Here is a 23,445-nt window from a genome sequence, read left to right as displayed (position 1 = left end):
GCAAGGTTTTTAGACAAAGTCAAAGCATTGAACAATTGACACAGACAGAAGAATATACTGTACTTTTCTTCGTCATGAAAGCTATGAAGAAATCATCCCAGGTCTCATAGGAGGGAAGAGGAGACATGCCATTGGAAAAATGGTAAAAAGATGTAGCTACATCTTTTGGATTGCGAATCAGCAACAATATCTAGAAAAAAAATAAAATATTTTATTTGTAGAGAGAGACATAACAGACTATAGTATGAAGAAAACAATCTACTTTATAATTGCAGTTTGGGGAATATACTACTTGCAGAAGTAGCAATTTCATTCTAAATTCAGAAGGTGAAGTATTTCACTTTGCTTCAGTAGCTGGTGAAGATGATTGCCTAAAATTATTAAAATATCTTTTACAGATCAATCAAATCAATTATGCAGAATCTAAGTATGTTTTGCTTGATACAAGCATCATTCATCATTTAAGTAGTGTGGAAAAATCACAGAAAAACAAATTCTCTCTGAAACTTGACACACTGAAGCCCTCACTTACTACAACACCATAAAATGCTTCCCATAGGAAATTGTGTCAAAATACATTTTACTCCTGGAGGATTTGTTCCACCCGCCATCTCGCTTGTCGAGACTGACACAAAGGTGTCAATAAGGATGAACTGAGATTAAGTGAGATGAATGGCAGTACTTAAACAAGTATGTAGAAATGGCCAGGCTAAACACTTAAGTATAAGAGTGATTCTGAAAATTGGCAGAAAAGTACTAAATTGGCTTTAAAAAAAATCTGTTGGTGTGTTTTCTTTCAAGACATTAAAATCAGTACTCACCTTGGCTTTATTTTTGAAGATAGACTTGGGAAGATTTTCAGGAAGGAGATGAGTAAATATAACTCTTGGAGAAGGTAATTTGTTCATTCGCTTTAAGAATTGGAAGGAGGAAAGTGGACAGTTCAGTTAGTACAAGTATTCTATTCATCAGCCTATGATGAAATATTGCCTTGCTAAACTTATCAACAGTTATTGGCTGATAGAAGTACTTATTTTTTGTGAGTGTTATCCTGGGATCGTAGTGGACTGCTCTGAGTAGTTCTAATCTTCAAAAGCCCCTGAGAATAAGCGATTGGAAAAAGATTATCCATTGCTAATTCTCTTCAGTGATAATGAATTTAACATGTTCTGTTAGACAAGGGATCAAATCTAAAGGTAAGATGCAGACTCTAACTGGGGTATGTGAAAGCTGAAGGATCTCAAGGAGAGAGAGAAGGGGTAAGGAGCAAGAGCTAGTAAAAGAGACAAAAGCCAGTATTTCAGTATTTGACATTTCATGAAACTCTTCTTAAATACAAGACATGCTACGTTGAATTTCTGCAGTTCTTGAGTATCTAATGAGTATGTGCTCCTCTCAAGCCCTCTGAAGTGTCCATTTATCCCCCAGCACTTGGCAAGGCAGATGAGATTCATCCTGACCAGACGCCACATGCAGAGAAGTGCGACAGTTCTTATAAAACAGTGGAATATTTCACGCACCATATATTCAGTATTTGAAGCACAAAATTTTGACAACTTTCATACATATTCTGTGCCCACCTCATATTTTCCAGTATCTCCAATTTCGAGGTAGGGGAACTCTTCTAGTTCTTCGTCATTCACGCTGCTTTCTTTATTCTGCGTCTTCTTTTCAAATATGGCTACCAGATCACTTAAGATTTGACCTACCCAGTTTGTGCCTGAAAGGGGAAAAATACAGAATTTTTTGTAAAACCTTCAGAATAAACAGAAATGGGTTCGCCAGGAAAGCCAAGAGGTAGGTAGTACTACCAGGTGAGTTGCCTGGTCTCCTTTCATGTGATACAATCACAGCTGACTAACTGGACAATCGCTTCTCAGGCAAAGGTAGGACACCTTTGCTCTTTATAAGGATACATTCCTCCAACTCGAATGGCTCAGTACATCATAAATTAACTTGTATATTGTAAATTAACTTGTATATTGTAAATTAACTAATAAAGGAGAAGAACCACTAAGATTCAAACAGGAAAACACATATTAATGTAATAAATTTCTAGTGTGACAAATATAAGGGGGATTGGGGTGATAAACCTGTACCTCAAAACCTAGTATATTATATATTTTTTCTGACGTGCTGCACAGGATTATCTTGGGAGGAAAGATGGGTCACAGAACTTCAACACAGGAGCAGAACTAGATCTGGAAAATGTGCCGTATGTGCTCATTTTCTTCACCAATAGGCAAAAATTCTCTAAAGTGACATTTCCTATACAGATTTATTATATTTTTCTTCAAAACACAAAAAAAAGAGCCTGTAGAGAACTCCCATCTTTAGTTTACCATTTCCTGACTTCTGGACACTGGGTTCCTACATCTTTGTCACTACAGTCTTAATAACTGCATTCTGGTGCATAGCATTTCTTCAAAAAGAAAACATGACAAAAAAGCAAAAACTTTACAATCCTGTCAACTGTGACTATCTACTGTGAGACAGTGTGAATCCAATTGCTGGAGGAGAGAAACAGCTACGTTAAAATGGGTATGAGACACATCTAATCCAAATCCCTCTGATATGGGCCAGTATAGGCTGCTTTCAGGCAGAAGGAGCAAAGATGTAGGGTAAACTCGCAACCCTAACAAAGATCTCCTCTTGATTTCCCAATAGTCAAAGATCAGTGTGATCACTTCAAGTGTTACAAAAATAATGTTTTGATAGTTACGGATTTCAGATATTCTTGACATCTATGTGAAATAAACTAAAGAGTATGCAGCACGGCATGTGAAGGTACCAAAAGCTGCATTCTGTGTAAAAATAGAAAGCTATTAACTTTACAAATATAAACGTGAGAGCAGATCCTGCAATATCAGGAGATCTAGTTATCTCTGGTGTGAGAACTGTATTTTAGTTCTCTCTAATTTGTGCATTTAACTTCATGACTATAAACAGTAAAGATAACAAAAACCTTTACATGCTACAGAAAAGAAAATCAGATGTCTTTTTCTCAGTCATTTGAAAAATTCCCTATATAAAATCTTCATAATTAACTTCGTTGTGCTTTTTGAGAACAAAATTAGTTCTACAAAATTTTTTGAAAATTCTAAATACTGTTATTTATTATAATATATAATATTATATATCATATAATATATATTAGATATATTTAGTACAAACCTACTTATTTGCCATTACATTATTTATGAAGAAAGCAAACTATATTCACCAGATTTAGGGTATCCTGCCAAAATGATATCATCACTTCTGACTTCAAGGGACTCCATGGCTCTGAATACTTCAGGACTGCAAAAAGTAACAGGGTAGAGAATCCCCTTGTAAGAAAAAAGCAGTTCGTCACGATTCATTGCGTTAGCAGTAACCATTGCCTTATCTATTATATCAGCAAATTTTTTCCTGGACTTCTCCATTCTTCTCTCTCTCTCACACACAAGCTCCGTCACAGTGTGAAATGCTATGCAGAAAAAGAGAGCCACAGATTACCTTTTAATAGGGGGTTGGGTTTTTCTTTGACCCTGTGAGCAATAATTGACTACTCTTTCTGAAACTGTAAAGAAATACGCAACTCCAGTCAAAGACCTTAAGTCATTTGAACCTTTTGAAATCAACAGAAGTTGAACATAAGCAAACAAAAAAACCAAGAAAATGCAATTGCATTCTAGGTTAAAGGGCTTAACTAACTTCAAAATATCATGCCAAAAAAATCTGTAATTACAGCCAGAGCTTATAAATAAAATATATCAAAATAGAACAACGTGAATCGCATGCTGGGGTTTAAACGGCGCAATCACATTCCTCATGGCAGTTCTGCTCTTTCCAGTACTCACTCTGCTGGGATTTTTTTTTTTGTTATATCACTCATCATTCCCACTGAAATGGGATCAAACGTGTTGGGATTGGGAGAGAAAATGTTCAGTGCACTAGCGACTGAGCTGTGGACTGTCCTGTGAGGGTGGCCGACTGCTCCCTCCAGCTGGTGCCCAGGAGGGCACGTGGACACACACGCTCTTTGGCCATTGTTCGGACTGCAGTACAGAGTTTGGGCTTTCTGGTGGTTACACAGAAATGACTCAATTAGATGTGTTCTTTCCTTAAAGAGCTCAATCATTGTTTAACAACTGATCAGTCATTACTGAGTTGGTAATAATATAAACTCAGCTACAATGATTAGCATTTATTATGCACTTCAGGGGACTGCACTGACCTCAGTAGAAAAACTGAAGTTAGGCTTAATATATAAGGTTTAATATTCAAGTCTCGGGCAAGAGGATGGGTCACAAGGAACAAGAAAATAGTTCCCCCAAAAAAATTCACGCCAAGCATCTAAATACCATTCTTTCTTATTTCCATCTTTTGAATGCTGCCTGTTGGGCACTCGGAGCAGGAGGACCAGCAACGGCATACCTGTATGCCTTTGCCATTTGCTCGCCCTGAGGGATTCACACCTGGTCCCTGAGGCATGCTGCAGTGCTCGCGGGATGTCCTAGCCCTACATTTTTACATCAGTTTTGTTTAGTCCATGGAAACCTTTTGCTTTTCCCTTCATCTCCTCTCTCCTGTAAAACTATGTCAATACAGAAAGACTACCTATGTGCAGGCATCATCTGAACCAAGCGGACTCCTCCTCGATCCATTTGTTGAATGAGATCTGTGCCAAAGCACAGCCAGTTGGCACCACCTGCATCACTTCACTGACATTAGCTAAAATTTGCTGTGCCATGAAATAGCACCTTTGCTGATTCTTGAAGTGTAACCAGCCACCCTAGCAAAACAAAAAAGCAGCTTGCTATAATTTTTTTCCTTTACCTTCCCTTGGCATTAAACTGTCATGGACTGAAGCTAAGAAAATGTGTTTAATTGGTATTTTTACCTGCTGGCAAAAAAAAGGGTTGGGACAGTACGCATTCCCTAAGGAAGGAAAAAGGGGGAAAATGGTATGTAAATTATTAATGTATGTCATGCAATAGCATAGTGTTGGAATAGGATTTCTGTGATAGAAAGACAGCTCATTTCACTCCTACACTTCACTCATCACAGAATAGTCCAAAGAAACTTTGATAGAGAAAATCCAGAGGATTTCCAGTGTATATTTGCCAGAGAGGGTAGTCAGGCCAATTATTCCTTGGAGGTATGTTTTATCCTTAGGAACCAAAAAAAACAGTATTAGTGGAGAAAAACCAATTAGAAGACATAAGTCATGAGGAGGGATTTTGAGGGTAGTTAAATTTCTTGGCAAAAAAAAGCAGGATCAAGATTTAGTAATGTGAGCCTTTGATACAGCCATCTGCCACGACACCTGAGCCAGGAGATGGGAGGAGTGTACCTTGTACCATACGTGTTACACAAGAAGACGCTCTGATCCTGCCAAATACTGAACCCGGAGACTGACAGAAAACATCAGCTGATTTAAAGCAGCAGCTTTAAAAACATGGAGATTAAAAACAGATTAAAGGATTTGGTAATCTCCAGATTAATGGTATTTGTTGTTCAAGCCACCACAGTGCCTCTAAAGGTTTCTGACTTCCCATGCTTATCAGATCTGGTCTTTCCTGATTGTGGAGCTCTGCACAGCTCTCTGTGGAGGCTGGTGACCTTTTCTGTGATAGCTACAGGACACTGCCAGCTGACAGTTGCTTAGTGGACTGATCTGCTTATGCAGATCCATTCCCTGTTAAATGAAACAACAAAGCAATACCCTCAAAACTTGTGCTCTCAGGTGGTAAATGAGAAGTGGGTTTCTATAACTATTCCTATGATCTGCATTAATCTCAGTAAAACTCTGGAGAAGGCTTTCATAAATTAGTCCTCCAAAATGACTTAGTAAGATTTAAGATGGATCCATTAAGACTGATGCATTCATGAAGGTACCCTAAATCCCCCTGATCATCCATCTACAAAAAAAAAACCTCGGCGGGGAGAGACATTCCCTGGGATCCTGTGGATGAGTCCATGAAAAGTAGGGCTTAAAGTAGAATTGGCTCTACAATGAAAATGCCGTATGTGGCATTTTTCCCTTTGAATAATGTAGCATGTGCCTGATCAGAGGGGAGTCAAAGCCTCCAAAGAGGGACCAGGATGGTAAGATGTCTTAGGTTACGTGATAAAAGCTTGTCTGTACACCCAGAAAGGAGCACAGAGAAACAATGAAGGGAGACGCCAAATAATGCCCTGCCCAGATACTCCCAGGCCCAACACTGTAGCCATCAGCTTGTCAAAGGCCTGTCTACACAAGCCCAGAGGAGCACAGGGAGACAAAGGCAGGCAGGAACCCAAGTTAAGGACTCAGACAAAGGGACACCCTGTCCAGGCCCCTTCTAGGGCTGTCCCAGGCGAGCTTCAGCCCCAGTGTCCTGGTGTGAAGATGACCCTGGAGCACCTTTTGAAGACTGGCAGAGGCTGCTGCCTGGGGGTATAGGCACATTAAGGAATGCCTTTCATGATTGCACAGGACTTATTATGTCAGAAGTACATGACAGGTATAAGACAACTGCCACAAAACAAATTATTTAGCAGCCTGCATGACACTATTGTTATTTACTTAAAAATACAGGAAATACTGAAACAGAGATGAAAAATAATTAATCCTCAGTACATGATCCAGGCTCATTTTCTTGACTACTCTAAAAAAACTGTTTGAGCTGGGGTCTAATCTGCTGTAAAATCTTCTAGGATCCTCCTTCATCTTTTGTTTTCCTCCTGAATTGTAGAGTCTTCTTCATGACGGTCACCTTCCCTAACCAGGACAAAGCCTATCACAACATCAGATTAGACTGCTATCCCTTGTCTGCAGAAGTATACCCAGCTCTGCCTTTCTGCTACCCAAAATTTCCCACGTCTTTTCTAAACTTTCCTCTCACAGCCTTTTTTTCGCCTCAGCTTTGCTGTCTCTGGAGAGTTTCCACTCTCTTAATCCTCTCTCTGGAACAAGGTAGGAAATAAGCAATTTTCCACAGCTTTCATCATCTCTATTAATGTATTGGCTAGTTGCCAAAGTACAGATGCAAAGGTTAACTGCCCTCTCCCTCCTGTTAATACTCCATTAGGTAATAAGAAAGAACATGCCAGTAAATACAGAGAATTTCATAACACACAATGCTGGAGAAATCATCTTTTTATACTAATCTGAAGATGTCATCTGTATGTTAACAGACTCCTCAAACCATCACCAAAAGAGATTTATTTCCTTGCTTGTTTGTTTTATCTGATCTTTCTCAACCGTATTAGTGAAATTAATTTAAAAAGTTGGAAGTCTCTGACTAGAACTTTGTTATGAAATAAATGTGCAGATGGAGAAGTCAGGCCAGTGACCTCAAGAAGTCACCTGTTGCCTCATTATGTATCTATGCAACTTGACATTAAAAGAAGAAATGGAAGAAACAGGAAGGAGGGAGCAAAGAATGTCACGAAACGCTCAGTGATGTTACGGAGGACTTTATGATTCTTGCTAATGCACTAAATGTCCTATATTTCCTGCAAACCTGTCATTAATCCCATTATGGTCTATGCCCCTGAAATAGTTAAAGCTCTGGAGCCTTTAGTACAGAAGTAATTATGTCATACAAACAAAGTGTAATGTGGCAATACAAATGAGGCCAAATATAAAATGCAAATGTGAAGTAAGCTAAATAAAGCTGATTAAAGAGGTATCTTGAAACAGGTTATCCAGATGCATTTAAAAAATTAGTCCTGTCACATTCTTTGCAAAAAAAATAATTGCAATTTTAATTTTCAGTATATGAATTTGAATGCACAAATCAGGATTATCAAAGCAAACACAACTTGCTCAGTAGAACATACAAGCCATCAGTGGTTATATTCCTATAGGAGCTGGAAGTGTGCAGCTCAGGTCTTAAGCATAAAGTCAAAACTGTTTGTTTTCACAGAGAGAAGATAATTTAATTCCTTGTCTGAAGATCGTATTTTAACTGTTTTGTTCACTTAACTTATCATTTAGTTTTATTCAAATATTGTAGTATTAGGACTGGAAAGTCATGCAAAAAGAACTACAGACCATTTTTCTCTGATTTTTTTCAAAACACGTTTCTCCATGGATTTTGTTGAGTCTCAGTCATGACACTGTAAATTAATCCTTTAGAAAGTTTAAAGAAGAACTGCCAGCTAATGGCCTGTGGGCTAATTCAGATGCTGGGTACCAGGCCAACGTGGGCACCACCAATAACAACCTATTTACTCTTGGCCCATGATCTACCACTTTCTTTCACCTCCTGCTGCCTTCTGAAGGACTAAGCGAGCTGACTGAGCTCCACGTGGTGTGTTGTGGAGGAGGATGAGGGCTGTGTAGTGTGTACAGCTGTACACTAGTGTGTACAGCTGTGTACAGCTGTAGTGTGTACAGCTGGAAGCAAAGCTGGGACATGAGAGGAGGACATAGGGCTTTGTATCCATACCCTCCTACCCTCATGGGGTATGGAGATGAGGTACAGGAGAGAGGAGTTGATGTAAGGGAATAGAGAGGGAAACAATAATTTGAGCATCTCTTCCCTAGAAATATCCAGTTCACAACTATCTATGGGCAGTTTAGCCAGACTGAAGATTAATGGTAGCTAGTGCAGGAACAAGAGTTAAAAGCTCAGACACCACTGTGTGGTAAGTGCTTTTCTGCTGCTTCCAGGGTGTCCTGGTTTCGGCAGGGATAGAGTTAATTTCCTTCCTAGTAGCTGGTACAGTGCTGTGTTTTGGATTTAGGAGAACAAAGTTGATAATGCACTGATGTTTTAGTTGTTGCTAAGTAGTGCTTACACTAGTCAAGGACTTTTCAGTTTCCCATGCTCTACCGACTGGGAAGGCTGGAGGTGCACAGGAAGCTGGGAGGGGGCACAGCCAAACTGGCCAAAGAAACATTCCATACCATGTGACGTCATGCTCAGTACATAAACTGGGGAAAACTGGCCGGGGGTGCCGCTGCTCGGGGACTGGCTGGGCATCGGTTGGCGGATGGTGAGCAATTGCACCATGCATCACTTGCTTTGTGTATTATTATTATTATTATTATTATTATTATTATTACATTATTACTATTGTTATTATTATTTTATTTCAATTATTAAACTGTTTTTATCTCAACCCACGAGTTTTTCTCACTTCTACTCTTCCAATTCTCTCCCCCATCCCACCGGGGGGAGGAGGGGGGAGGAGTGAGCGAGCGGCTGTGTGGTACTCAGTTGCCGACTGAGGTTAAACCACAACACAGGGTAAACTTAGCAGCATAGCTCTTTTTGGTAGTGTTATTGCTAACAAACCCTGAGAAACATGAGATGGCTCTATGCAGAGCTTCTCCGGATGTCTGTGCTGCATTTCCTAGTGCTCTGGGTGCAGCGCTGAACTCAGGCCGGCTTCAGCATTTGTGCTGCACTGAGCCTTAGCAAACAGTTTTTCCTAGAAGCAGCACATGGAGACCCCAGTGCAGAGACACCTAACCACTTCCTCAGGGACCAAGCTGATGCCAAACAGGCAATTCAAGCCCTGCAAGACACAGGCTAACAAAGCCACTGTCTTAGTATTGGGCTTCCCAGTATGTCTTCTGGTAGCCATATAATCAGACTTTCCCAGTCTGAACACAGATATCTCATAACTGCCTGTCTTTCCTCCCCTGCTTCATGCAGCATCTCATCATTTACAAATGACAAAATTCCTGCATTGCATTTTCTTCCCAAGCAAACCCAGTGCTCATGAATAAGGTCACAAGTGGTGTTCCCCAGGGCTCAGTTTTGGGGCCGGTCTTGTTCAATATCTTTACCAATGATCTGGATGAGGGGATCGAGTGCTCCCTCAGTAAGTTTGTAGATGACACCAAGTTGGGCGGGACTGTTGATCTGCTCGAGGGTAGGAAGGCCCTGCAGAGGGACCTGGACAGGCTGGATCGATGGGCCCAGGCCAACTGTATGAGGTTCAACAAGGACAAGTGCCGGGTCCTGCACTTCGGCCACAACAACCCCATGCAGTGCTACAGGCTTGGGGAAGAGTGGCTGGAAAGCTGCCCAGCAGAGAAGGACCTGGGGGTGTTGGTCGACAGCCGGCTGAACATGAGCCGGCAGTGTGCCCAGGCGGCCAAGAAGGCCAATGGCATCCTGGCCTGTATCAGAAATAGTGTGGCCAGCAGGAGTAGGGAAGTGATCGTGCCCCTGTACTCGGCACTGGGGAGGCCGCACCTTGAATACCGTGTTGTTTTGGGCCCCTCACTACAAGGACATTGAGGTGCTGGAGCGTGTCCAGAGAAGGGCAACGAGGCTGGTGAGGGGTCTGGAGAACAAGTCTGATGAAGAGCGGCTGAGGGAACTGGGGTTCCCTCAGCTGTTTAGTCTGGAGAAGAGGAGGCTGAGGGGAGACATTATTGTGGTCTACAACTACCTGAAAGGAGGTTGTAGCGAGGTGGGTGTCGGTCTCTTCTCCGAAGTAACAAGTGATAGGACGAGAGGAAATGGCCTCAAGTTGCGCCAGGGGAGGTTTAGATTGGCCATGAGGAAAAATTTCTTTACTGAAAGAGTGGTTAAACATTGGAACAGGCTGCCCAGGGAAGTGGTGGAGTCCCCATCCCTGGAGGTATTTAAAAGACGAGTAGATGCGGCGCTTAGGGACATGGTTTAGTGGGCATGGTGGTGTTGGGTTGACGGTTGGACTCGATGATCTTAGAGGTCTTTTCCAACCTTAATGATTCTATGATTCTAAGGAACTACTTCCGCAAAGATATATGTGCCAGACCAGCTGACATTCCCCTGCAGTGCCCAGGCAATGTGCATCAGCTGTAACCAGAGGGCAAACCCTAGAGCCAAGCAGTGAGTCCATTTGTGTGGCTGCTCAGCTCTTGGCCTGCCTCCCGGGAGTGCTCTGCTACTTTCTACTGAGGGACTCTGCTGAAGAGCTTTCACCATGGGCCAAATGTGGTGTGCTCACCAAGTGCTCACAATAAAGTTTCATAGAATCATAGAATATTTTGGGTTGGAAGGGACCTTTAAAGGCCATCTAGTCCAACCCCCCTGCCATGGGGGGTTTCTCCCCATCCTCCTTTTTCCATGTTCTACCATTTTCTTACCCTCCTGATCCATTAAAAGAAAAAAAAAACCCAAACCACACCCTTTTTTTTATCCCCTCATGATTTTCTCTTCCTTTTTTCGTATGGTCAGCAGGTTTGATTCATTTTGCCAATTAATTTTTTTGAGCTCCAGCAGGACTGCTTGGCTCTCATCTTCCCTAATTAGATTCCATTCAATACATTCAGATTCATTCCTAGAGGGGAAAGGTGAACTCATATTTCACTTGATGTACCTGATACTGGACAATTGTCTCTTCAAATCTCCAATCTGAGGAACTTTTACAGCTTAGAGTTAATAAAAATACACAGTCCCCTTTGATCTCAGGAAGAACACAGATACAAAAACATGAAAGCTTCTCCCTCTTTCTATTTCACCCTACTTCTTTCTTAGTCTCAAGGCTCCCTCATCTTCACCACTCCCCTTTTTGATCCTAACACAATTTCTCAGCTTTCATCTTTCTTTACACATTCCCTAGGTCAAGTCTGTTCCCTATATTGAGATTTGCTTCATTGTGTAAAGATGAAGGGATTTTACATACAAAACAAGATAAAAATAATCAGCAGTAACACAGCTCACCAGACTTATTCATCTGTCCATGAAATACATTTCCACGTGTGGTTCAGAAAAGGCAAAACTTTTGTGTCTTTTTATTTTTAGGTGAGTAATTTATCTTACTTAAGTCTTTTTCTGCCAATAGTTATGGCTGTTCTACATCACAGTAACCCCACAGTTGCTGCCTTTGAAGAGTGAAAACAGACAGCTAATGACAAAACTCCTAAATACCCACAGCTTTTACCATCCTGATTTAAAGTATTCTTAAACTGATGGTATTTTCCTTGATGTACCAGGGATACCGTTCAGGAACTGCTTCTGAAGCTCAGTCCTTCAGGCCTTACTTTGTCTCTCTCACTACCTCCAGCCAGAGATGGAGCAGTCCTTCATGATGGTAAGATAGGGTAGACACCCGGGACTGGTCCAGTTTCAAATCTGTCTCACCATATGGCTTGAAACCTGTGTTTCCCATTTTTAATAGCAATTTTATAACAGCTGTAACTGCAGACTTTATCAGAATTGCTGGGATTTAAAAGTCAGTGTGACAAGACAACAAAAAGGCTTCTGCTAGTGTAGAGTGCCAAGTCAGTAAATTATTTTTCACTCCTGATTAGTTCCAGTGCTGTTCCCACACTTAGTCTCTGTCTTGTGATCAGCAGCAGAAGCTGTTTGGTAACTGGGATCCTTGAATTCCTACAGAAAAGTGTGAGGCCACCGACCAGAGACCACCGAGACTAGCTTTGCTGGATCACCCTATTCCTCAATGAATCAATGACATCCTTAAGGGTACAAATGGATTTTACTTGAAGGAGACCTAGAATAAGAATGATTACTAAATCATACAAAGAAGTTCAGCTTGAATAGCACAACTCTTTAGTGAAGGCCTTATTATACACAGACCGGATCATATTGTGGGAAACTACCATTTCACTCATTAGGTTTCAACCCCAACACTTACTTACCTTTCTTCCCAGCTGAGTTCCTACTAGCCTTTGGTAGCTGCTGACTTGGAAAAGAGTAGAGTGATCTCCAGTTAAGGTGACACATGCTAAGTAAAAGTCAGCTGTGGAAGAAAAGTGGTAGAAATGCAAAAAATATTCTTTTCCCCAAACCTGAGTACTCTCAGGTTGGAGAATTGCAGGGTGAGGGAGAAATGGAGAACATTGCTTTGAAGAGAGGGATAAAGAGCTGCTCTGAGGAAATGCCCCCATGAGAGAGACAATGGCTTTTATATATTAAAACACTCTTATATTAATAAGTGTTCATATTTTTATGAGTATTGAATCTTTAATTAATTGATTCATGAACTGTATTTACTCCACAGAAATGTTAATGCAACACCTGCAAAGAGCAGGTAGCAAAAGCAGTCACCTGCTATGTGGGGAACTGGCTATTGCAGAAGAAAACTTGCATAAATGCATTGCAGATTTCTTGGAAGTACTCTCTCCTAGTCTGGAGGCTTAAAAGATATTAAAAATCATCCTCTTTTTTTTTTTGCTAAGTCCAGCATTTGCACTCTCCATGTCTGAACTATGCAATTTTCTTCCCTTACCGCTTGGGAACCAGCAGGAGAAAAGCATTCCTGGGACGACAGGCAAGTCAGAGTTCCCATATTCAGGCTCAGAACCTTGTCCTATCATGGTCTGCAGCAGCCAGTAGCAGGGAAAAATCTGACTCAGTCTTTAACCCTGGTCTGGAGGAAAATGGTGCTGCTCAGTCACTGCATGAACATGGGACATGTTGAGTTCTGTCAGGTGCATAAGGCTGCAGACATGCTCCTTCACTCCCCAGGGAAGGCATACGCATTGACTCCAATGTGCATGAGGACCTCAGGAAAGCAGGTGAACAGAGAGGTGTCCTTTGGGTCAGCGCGCCAACTTCATGGCACAAGTGGTTGTTACAAGCCTTGCTGTGCTCAGGCAGGGTGTGCTTGTGGAAAAGCAGCTGAAGTTTAGCTGGGAAGTTTCTTCTGAGCTTCTATGAAAGTCCCAGAGGCTAACACCCTGAGCAGACCTCAGCAGACTTCCACAGTCAGAGCAAAGACACATCCCTCCCACAGAAACTATCTACCTACCACAGACATGGCATAGCGAGTTGCCTTGTGCTCCTAGGAGCCCCCAAGTGAAAGTCTCCAAGTTTGGGACCAGTGCTTCACTTTTGACTTCAGAGCAGACCTGAGCAGAGAGAGGAAGTAGCCAAGACCCAAGTCCAGGGCAGGAACATCTACCCATCACTTGTCTTCATGCCAGTCAGGCATATATCTGTGCCCAGTCTGTTCCTTACAGCAGTGGATTAACGCGTAAAGCTACCACTAGTGATTACAAACATTCCCAACATTATCAAAAACGCTGTTACCTGTAGGTAACTAAATGACACCACTCAGTGATGTAACCAGCAAAATTATGGCTAAGGATCCACCTCTTGCTTCTCTGACCAGGACCAGACCTCACAGCAAGGCAGGTCTGGAACGTGTTAGAAATCCATGAAACAAAGTCAAAGGCAGCTGTAAACTGTAGCTTTATTGTATTGTGACTAAAGCAATAACAAAACCAGTGTCTAGGAACGACACACATAAACATGATCTGTTTGGTTTATGACTACCATTTTCATTAGGCTAAAAAAATAAATCAGGAGGCTCAAGCTGGCACGTTATGTGTTAATAAGATTCCTATTTCTGCTGATGCATACTTACAAAAAAGCACAAGGCCTGGCAGAGAATTTACAGAGCAAACTTTGCTAGTAGATATGCATCACATTTACCCAAAGCTATAGAGACAGGGGCTGATATTCTGCCTATAAAAAGATAACTCTACTTTAAACAGATTGAGCTACTGATGTGTTAAGAGCTTCTTTTTTATCAGTGTTTAACACAGATTTAATTCAATTTCCAATTAGGTCAATGAAAAAATTCCATTGATTTGAATCGTAATTGGATGAGAGCTTAACTATGGCAGAAATCTTTTTGCCAAGAAGTGACCTGAATTGATAGTCTTTAGAAAGGTCTCTGGGTATCAAATACCCTTAAGCACTCTAGAAAGACTGAGAGAATTCATTAATAAAAGGGGAAATAGAATATTCCTTTAAGAAGGCATATTGTGAAGCAAGGCTGTTAGATTCCTCTGTATGTGATTAATTACAATACTGTTCAGTAAATTAACAACTTCTCAGTATGCCAAAGGTCTTACATTTAGCATTAGCACCTGATTCACACTACAATCACTATAAAGGCAGCTATAGTCTGAATATTACAAAAGTTATCTGCAACATCAACTTCTGTCCTGTGTATCATGCAACTGCATTCCTGATCAGAGTTCAGGAAATGATTGCTTTAATAGCTCTGTTTTATCTTTCAGGCTTTGCAATGCACATCATATTTTAACCTGGAGTGGTTGCTGCTAAGTGTTCCTTGTACATTTTCTCCATTTCCAAACTATGCTTTTCCTCAAAAAGGTTCCTCCAGTTGCTAACACCACCTACAAAGAACCCTTATTGACACTGTAAGATGTAATGCACAGGTTTTAGTATTCAGCGTATTTATTTTCTCAGGAAGCATTATTTATATCCCTCTATATGGTAAGTGAGGTGTTTTTCTTTGCTTTTTAAAATTATTATTGGATTTGATTCCTTTCCAAACCTGAGCAGTTCTGCTAGTCTGCAGGGATCCACTGGGTGAGGTCAATCTGTGGCCAGCTTTCTGCTTCACTTAATAGATGGCCCCAGCCTTGGGGCAGGGATGAGGGAAGAGCCACAGACTAACTCCTTTGCTGTTACATGGGTTGTTACGTCGGTGAAATAAAGTTAACTGGCCTCATTTTTTGTCCACCTTAATGCACCACCTGGACAGCAATTGCATTTCAAGAACTATTCACCAGCTGCTTCGTTATTCCTGCCATGAAGGCTGTAACTCTACAGTTACTTCAGTATAAGATGGCACGGACGGTCTGAAGGAAAAGGCTTACAGACACTCAGAAATAACCAAATATTTTTGTTCCAGAAAGCCAATGGCTCCTCAAAAAGCTCCCATAGCTTTTTCAAAGAAAAAAAAAACCAGCACATGTCTCTTCAGAAGAAGGACTTAATGGTCTTAATGGCTGGACAAGCTCTGTCATGCTGTCATCTAGTATCTAATATCCTTTTAGCCACAGAGGAGGACATTGCCACATCACCAACAGTCTGGCTCTCCCCACCTCAGGTTAGCTGACTTTGGTGAGTCAGACGCACACAGTTTTAAGAAGAAAGGTGTCCAAAAAAGCTGTGTGCCAAGCCAGTTGTAAGACAGTTGTAAAATGACCCTTAAAGCTAGGAAATCTATTGAATTTTTCACCATTGTACACTGTAAGTATTCAGCTAATACTTACAGAAGGAAAATTATGCTAATGAAGCTGGGAATAGCACACCTAACAATAGAAGGCTGACAAGAGTGTCTTCAGAATGGCTGAAACTTCACCTTTACAGAAGAGAACATCAGCAAATGCCCCATGAGTGTCCTTAGAGGTCTTCACAGATTGGAAGCTACTCCTCTATACAACAGCACAAATGTCTTCTTCATTCAAAGGGAACCCAAAAATATTCAACAATTTTTTTCACTCCTAAATATGTATTCTGTTAGGAAAAAAGCAACGCACTGGATAATATCTAAGGAAACACAGCATTTCCTCCCTCTAGCCTTCCAACTCTCAGGGTATCTCTTTTCACACCACATTGATGACAAGGTAGAGACAGTGATGCGCACAGCTGTTCCCAGGACTAATTCAGCTAATTACTCAAATCAGGCTCTGTATAGCTAAAATCCTGTGATTATGAGCAGAGTCCATTTACAGAAACAGTGATGAAGGTATGCAAGTTCTGTTCAGAAAGATAGTTGAAATAGGACCCCACAGCACTGGGTAAAAGCAAAGCATGTAATAAGGTAATAATTATATGATAAAATATTATTGAAGATTGAGTGCATGCTTTCCAATCTCGAATCCACGTTGGAACTACAGACAGAGCTCCTTTCCAGGTAAAATCATGCACCACTTCTACAAGAAAAGGCTTTAGAAATTAATGTCTCTTGACTGCCTAGGAAATGCAGCCAAGATGATTAGCTCAGGTCATTGTTCTAAGAAATAACTATGTTCATTTCATCCACTGGGTATGTTGTTTTGGAAATAACTATCACACTTCAGCCATAAAATAGAGTTAGACATGCAAATACTTGTGGTTAACTGAGTTTTTATCACTGCTATCATCATTGCTTTCTTATCCTTAACCATGCCGTTATTAAATGCCAGTATTACTTTCATGTTTGAAAATAATGGACAAATACCCTTTAATAACCAAAAGACATGGTGAGTAGCGAAGGCTCCTTTACTCACTCTAGAGCTTTCCCAAAGGTATGTCTTTAATGATCAGCTGAGCTGGATGAACTGCAGGAGGTCCTCAGAAGTGGGGGTAGCCTAGCCAAATGGAGAGCATCATCAAAGAAAATCCATTTCTCTTTACTGGACTGTGAGAGTGTTGCAGTAGGCATTTGCTAATTCATGACTATGTGCAACAATCCTCTAGTAATCATTCCCAGTCAGCTGAGGCAATTGAAGAGCAATTTATGAGAAGGCCATTTTGAAAGCAAGAGTGTGTGTGTGTGTTAGAGACTGTTCTACGTTGGTGGTCAAGACAGTGAGCGTAAAACACCAGTAACCATGAGTGAATGTATCCACTAAGAAAGAATACAATACCTCTTCCAGCTGTGAAGTCTTTGAAAAAACTATCCCACGATTCATAAGATGGAAAAGGAAAAAAGACTAGGGAAAAATTATAATAAAATATTGCTAAATGTTTTGGATTTCAGAGCAATAGCAGTACCTGAAAGATATAAATTAGAATACATATACAGGTATTAGGAAAGGGCTGTAATGGAAAAATAGCAATGTTCATTTTATCTACCACAGCAAAGATTTCTTGGACCATGTACATTAATCTTGAAGTATTGATTTCACATTATAAGCAGAATTCAAATTATTTCACTGTCCTTCACCTTGAGGAAAGTTTTTTAAATGTATTTATTGAGCACATGTAAATCAATTATATAGAATCTAAGTGTGTTTTGCTTGGCATGAAGTTTTTCAGATATCTATGGTGAACAGTGGTTTTATTAAAATAGACCAGATAAAACAATAAAATGATCAAGAAGGGTCACATTTGGGTAAAATGCTAGTATTTTTTGCAGGAAGACTTGCACTCAGAGTCCAGCCTCTTGCAACACCGCAAGTAAAGGTCCCAGTAGGAGACTAGTAAAAAAAAATCTAAATTGGCTTGAAAATCCACTGAAGTTAGTACATCTATAAATCATTTAAAAAGCACTCATTTTAGCTTTGTTCTTGAAAATGGACCCAGGTAAATTTTGAGGAGCCATATAGGTACATATAAGTCTTCTTAGGGGTAATTTCTTCACCTGCATCAATAAAATTCAGAAAAGAGAGAAAGTAGAAAGCATAATTAACATAACATTAGTATTCTGAAACCCTTTGCTGATGCCAAGGGTTTCAAAACCCTTAGCAAAAACTTCAGCTGGAAGAGGAGAAATTGTTAAGCTTTTTCCTGGGACCAAATACTGTCTGTTTTCAGTAACCCTAACCTAAAAAACTCTTAAAAACAATTCTTTAGGGAGAAAAATTGTCCTCTGATCCATTTCAAAATATGAGTTCATGTTTCTTCTTTATGTGATGAGAGAAATCTAAAAGTAATGGGTGGGATCTTGGTGGGGGAGGTGAGAATGATGCATCCTTTTGCAGTCAAAATGGAGGAGCCTGTTGAGACTAAGAGGAGAGAGGGAACAGGAGAAGGAAGAAGCTGAGATTAGATTGGGAAGCAGAAAAGTTGGAACAATGCAGAAAGATGGGAGAAAAGGGAATACCTCCGAAAGTCCTGAGCAAGGATCTGAACTCTGACATACAATAGCAGAAGTTTTTGACTGGCACTATCTGTATCTAACTTCCTTGTGAGCAGCTCCTACAGCAAGGTCTCTTTACACATGGGGACTGAGCTGTCTACTTCTCTCTGGGGCTTGTCCTTCTGCATCTGTAATAAAGCATATTAGCCAGACAGTGCACAGTCATACCCAAGCTAGTCATGCAGATGCTACACCTCCTTATGAAAAAAACCCTGGCTTTAGAAAGCAAATAAATATATGTATTTGCTGTTAATAAGTAAATGTTGGGCATAAGAAAACAGCAGGGCTGTAGCAAATTGAATTGGCTTGCTGGAGGTGCAACAGAAGTTCCTTATGGGACTATCTCCAGCATTTCATCTTGTGCTACATGGTCTTTTTGTTTATCTTTGCATGAAATGTCTCCTTTGTAATCTCTACAGAATAAAATTGGACTGAATTTTGGAAAATGTCTCACACAGTCCTTCTGAATCTTTTTCTCCTTACAGGGCTACATGGATTTATTTTGTTTAGGGAATCCCTACAGTTGTCCATAGTCCTCATTCTGTAAGGATGTATTTCATATGTCACATATTCAGTTGAAAAATGACATATAAGCTTCAGTGCCCACCTTGTATTTCTCAGGATATCCAATTTCAAGGTAGGAAAATTCTTCTGGCACATCTTTCTGATGATTTGTTTCATTTTTACTGGTTTTTTGCAGCTGTTGCTATTAAGTCACTTAATATTTGTCCAAACCAGTTTGTACTTGGAAGCATGACGAGCGGAATTGCTTTGAAGACTCTAGGAAAAGTCTTGCATGTAATGTATGAAATGGTGCATGAGGGGTACCAGTGACATCTCATTAGGGAAACATAAGAAAATAGTTTCAAGTGTAGAAAGTCACACTTACAGAGATGTTGAACAGTACCCAGAAATATGCCTGGTCTGTGGCATTTAAAATATTGCTGAAGCCTGTAAAAAATAGTTGAGGCCTCTTTTGCTCTGGTAGGATAAAAGGAGGAACAATTTTACTGGACTTGTATCAAACCATAAAATAGGAAGAGATAAAAATGTTGATCATTGTTCCAAACAAGTTTCCTTAGTGCTTCGTCTTACTGCTAACTAACAAGATGGTTTTAAGAAGGACATTGACCAGTACATCATGGGGTAAAAAGAGTTATTTAGTTGGATTGCATAGGAATATTAGTAAAAGCCATGAGGAAATGTCTTGGGTTTGCCTCAAATTAAGTTCTCTAGCCGATCCTCTTCCCTGTCTGCCAAAATTCATCTTGGCTCAAACTGACCCCAGCATAACTCCTGGTCAGTGGAATTATCATAAGCTTGAACCTTCTCTTTTGTCAGATCCAGTATTTATATGAGCAGGTGTAAATCATTCCAACTTTAAAGTACTCATGTAAGGACTTGTAACAGCAGTGTTTAAACTGGTATGAGTGCAGTATGAATGGGATGTGTGTCTGAAGGCACCACGAGAAACAGCAGAACAAGGGTTAAGAGGATGACCTGTATGGGTAAGGAAGGAGACTGTTCACAGCAATGCAACTGAGGAATGTGTTCCTCATGTCAAGCCCAGGAGGCCTGTGCTCTGATAAGAACACAGCACCACAATTTGTCAGCGGAAGACCCTGCACTGCGATAACAGGAGGGTGGCAACAAGGTTACGGCATGCAGCAGACTTGTCTAACATTTATAGAGGCTGAAGTAAGCAAAACTTGGGACCCAAAGCATCACACTGAACTAGTCATCACCCCCTATGGGGTAGAAAAGAGCTGTCCAAAAACTAGTTTGTCACCACCAATCAAGAGCAACCCAAGATATATGATAAGAAGTCAACTTAGCCTTCATGTCACACACCGTAAGTGACCCTGGCTACACCACTCAAATACAAACACCTTGCTGCTTGAAAGTATATAGGTATGAGAGAATGAATGCAAATAGATAGAAGAAACTAACTTGGAAGTTTTTGTAAAATAGGTATCACCTTCCTCTCCCTGAGGTCTTGCACTGATTTTTGTTTCACTGATTTCCTACACACACAGAGAAACTACTGGAAAGATGTTTTGGCTGTGGGATAGGCTATATTAAGCAATTAGAAAAATGAAGGATAGCATTTTACCTTCTGGAAAACCGGATGTCCTTCAAAAATGTTTATTCATTTAATTCTGATAACTCTGGATATGCCCAAAATCCATGTACATGTCCCTTTTCAATCTGAGTTCCTGTGGAGTCTATGGTTTCCTAAGACAAAAAATGCTAAAATTTGTATTTTTGTAGGATGGAAATATTTCATATAGTTTATAGGAAGGGGAGAGAAAAGCCTACAACATATAGTATTACACATGAAAAGAAATCAGATATTTTTATGCCAAAGTTTGTGGGGGGTTTTTTAATTTGCAAATAGGAATGTCACTTTCCTTTCTCATTCATCTCAAACAAAATCTGAAATAAATATTTCATAGTTCTAAATGCAGCACCATAATTACATTAGTAGTAGCAATTGCTATTATTGGTGGTGTTGATACTGTTATTGTTATTGTTATACCTGTTCTGATTATCAGCATTATTATGGCAACCTCCTTTCTGCAGCAAGAAAAACATACCCAATTTAGGAAAGCTTGCTAGGATAACATCATCTCTTCTGGCTTCAGAGGACTCCATAGCTTTGAATATTTCAGAAGTGCAAAGAGTAGTGGGGTAGCCAGTCCCCCCATAGTTAAAGATCAGGTCTTTATGTTCCAGTCTGTCAGCAGCAGTCACTGATTTTTCCAACACATCAGCTAAAGATGTTTTAGACTTTTCCATTCCTTTCTCTTCCCTTTTGCTTTCCAAAAGTCCCTGTTGCTGTGTAATCGTGGGCAGCAGGGGCAGGTACAGGTTACCTATTTATGGGTTGTTTGTGTCAGCACGTGTTTCTTAACTCCTCCCTTCCTAGCCCTTTGCAGAAAAAGATCCTGAACTAGCTGCAGCTGGGTCATTTAAAATTGTCTCATTGACCTCACTGAGAAATAAAAAGACTCCAGAGGGAATATAGAGGAATCTATTTGTTTTTAATGACGACTCAAAGGACAACTAACATGCAACCTACATCTTCAGGTGTTTATTCCTATTTCATCATTGTTAACATGGCCTCTGGCATATGTTCATTGGACATGAGATAATTAAGAACAATTAAGCTTCATACTTTGACTATAAGTGAATATAACATGGTTGGCTAATCCTGGGAGAATGTGAGGTTTGTTTTCAAATAATCTGGAGGGAGGAGATTTAGAATACCCAAATTTGGCAAAAAGAATGCAAGACTGCCTGTGATGGTAGGTCTTCAGTTGACTTCAGCACCACCACAGCTTTGGCCTGGGTATGCAGATCAAGGTATAGAGGGACCAGAAGACAGCGGGGAATGCAGCAGGAATATCAGCATGTTGACAGGGCCCTGAAAAAAGATGTGATGGCTGATAGACTGGACATTCATTGTAGTATCACTGAGGGTCAGATCAATGGGCTCAGTGTGATAAAGGGAACAGATCAATGAGCTCTAAGAAAAGTGCACATTGTGCTTTTTCAGACGTCTGCCTTTCCCTAAAAAGTAAGATCAGCTGCAACAACTTGGGGGTTGGACTAGATGATCTTTAAAGGCCCCTTCCAACCAAACCATTCTATGAACTAGTCAACATTTTATCACCACTTAGGCGATAAAATGTTCCTGCTTGGCATTGAAAGGTGCTGGCAGGTCTGGTATACAAGGATGGGGTAAGTGTATCAGCAGTACTTTGATCCCAAATGTAAACTAAAATGTTTACTTTCTGTAAACAATGGTCCATACATAAGTGTTTTAAATGGTGAGCTAACGATTTGGACTGGAATTTTATCATTCCAAGTGTAACATAAATGAAGAACTGCCATGCTAGAAGCAAGAGGAGCCGTAGCTCTTGATTCATCCTAAAAGTATCTAACCAGTTCAAGCAAAACCCTGCTGCAGGGCACTGTGGTACTGAAAGCTAAGAAGCTTTCAAAGGGCAGCAACAACTTCATGGAACAGAAATTCTCAGAGGGCTGTTAAATACAAGTACTTCCAGACTCAAGATGTCCTTAGGTCACACATTGTTGGAGACTGGGAAACTATTTTGAGGAATTATCATTAAATGCTGGTTATTCTGTTGGCTACACCTGTACATAGGATGCACAGCTGAATGCAACTTCAGTGCATTCTAGGATGGGACATTACAGTCTCATATTCTTTGAGGACTTCATTTTAATTTGGCCTCATGTCGCAGGAGTCTAGCCAGAATCAATATTTACCCTGTAATGGATAAATAAAATATCTGATCTAAAATATGGCTTGAGCTTTAATATATGTTATATTATGCAATGTTTGTTTAAAGTACATGGTTAAGCTCATTCTCAGGTTACAGTTGGTGAAAGGATCAGTTTCCAGTCTTTTATTTCACTGTTCTGTTTGCTTAGCTGACAATTATACTTAAAAATAGGGGGGTTTAACCTACTCTAGATGGATGTACTTATAAGGTCTGTGAGTACAGTTTCATATTATTTCATGAAGAATGAATCATGCCAATTCTGTCAATCATTCCAAAGCCTTTCAGGCTAAGAATTTGACTTGTTGCCAAAGGCTATATTTTTATGAGAATTTGAGTGAAAATGATCTTGTCACTTTTAAGTATGAGAAAAATGATTGGGAAAATACTTTCTTCCCTTCTTTTTATGGCCATTATGATTAGGACTTAACTACTGAAGTCATGACTCAAGCCTTGCCTTAGTTAGAGCTTTAATAGGCATGGTATAATTTATATGAATTTTATGCAGTTGTATTTTCTTCTGCATGCTCAAAAGAGTAAGCTAACATAAAAATTTTCCTCTAAAGGAATTGTTATCGGTACTCATTAT

The 23,445-nt window shown here is 40.2% G+C and overlaps 1 protein-coding gene across 3 annotated transcripts in view; it reads right to left on the bottom strand.

Annotated features, from left to right (window-relative positions):
- Nucleotides 1–23,445, bottom strand: part of LOC143158274 (sulfotransferase 6B1-like) — a 54,965-nt gene that overhangs the window by 4,798 nt on the left and 26,722 nt on the right. For 2 of the 3 annotated variants that reach the window (XM_076334027.1, XM_076334029.1), the window contains exons 1-4: nucleotides 3,224–3,460; nucleotides 1,581–1,720; nucleotides 822–911; nucleotides 64–190 (exon numbers count right to left, since the gene is read on the bottom strand). In XM_076334027.1, the coding sequence (XP_076190142.1) occupies nucleotides 64–190; nucleotides 822–911; nucleotides 1,581–1,720; nucleotides 3,224–3,425 (559 nt within the window). In that variant the 5' untranslated portion in view covers nucleotides 3,426–3,460. Of the gene's footprint in view, nucleotides 1–63; nucleotides 191–821; nucleotides 912–1,580; nucleotides 1,721–3,223; nucleotides 3,461–23,445 lie in introns of those variants that run through there. The other variant, XM_076334028.1, reaches the window with a different exon arrangement.

This window comes from Aptenodytes patagonicus, chromosome 3, assembly GCF_965638725.1.
Source record: "Aptenodytes patagonicus chromosome 3, bAptPat1.pri.cur, whole genome shotgun sequence".
In the NCBI taxonomy this organism is placed as follows: Eukaryota; Metazoa; Chordata; class Aves; order Sphenisciformes; family Spheniscidae; genus Aptenodytes; species Aptenodytes patagonicus.
The sequence above is the reverse complement of the archived record's forward strand: the minus strand, read 5'-3'. Positions and strand labels throughout refer to the sequence as shown.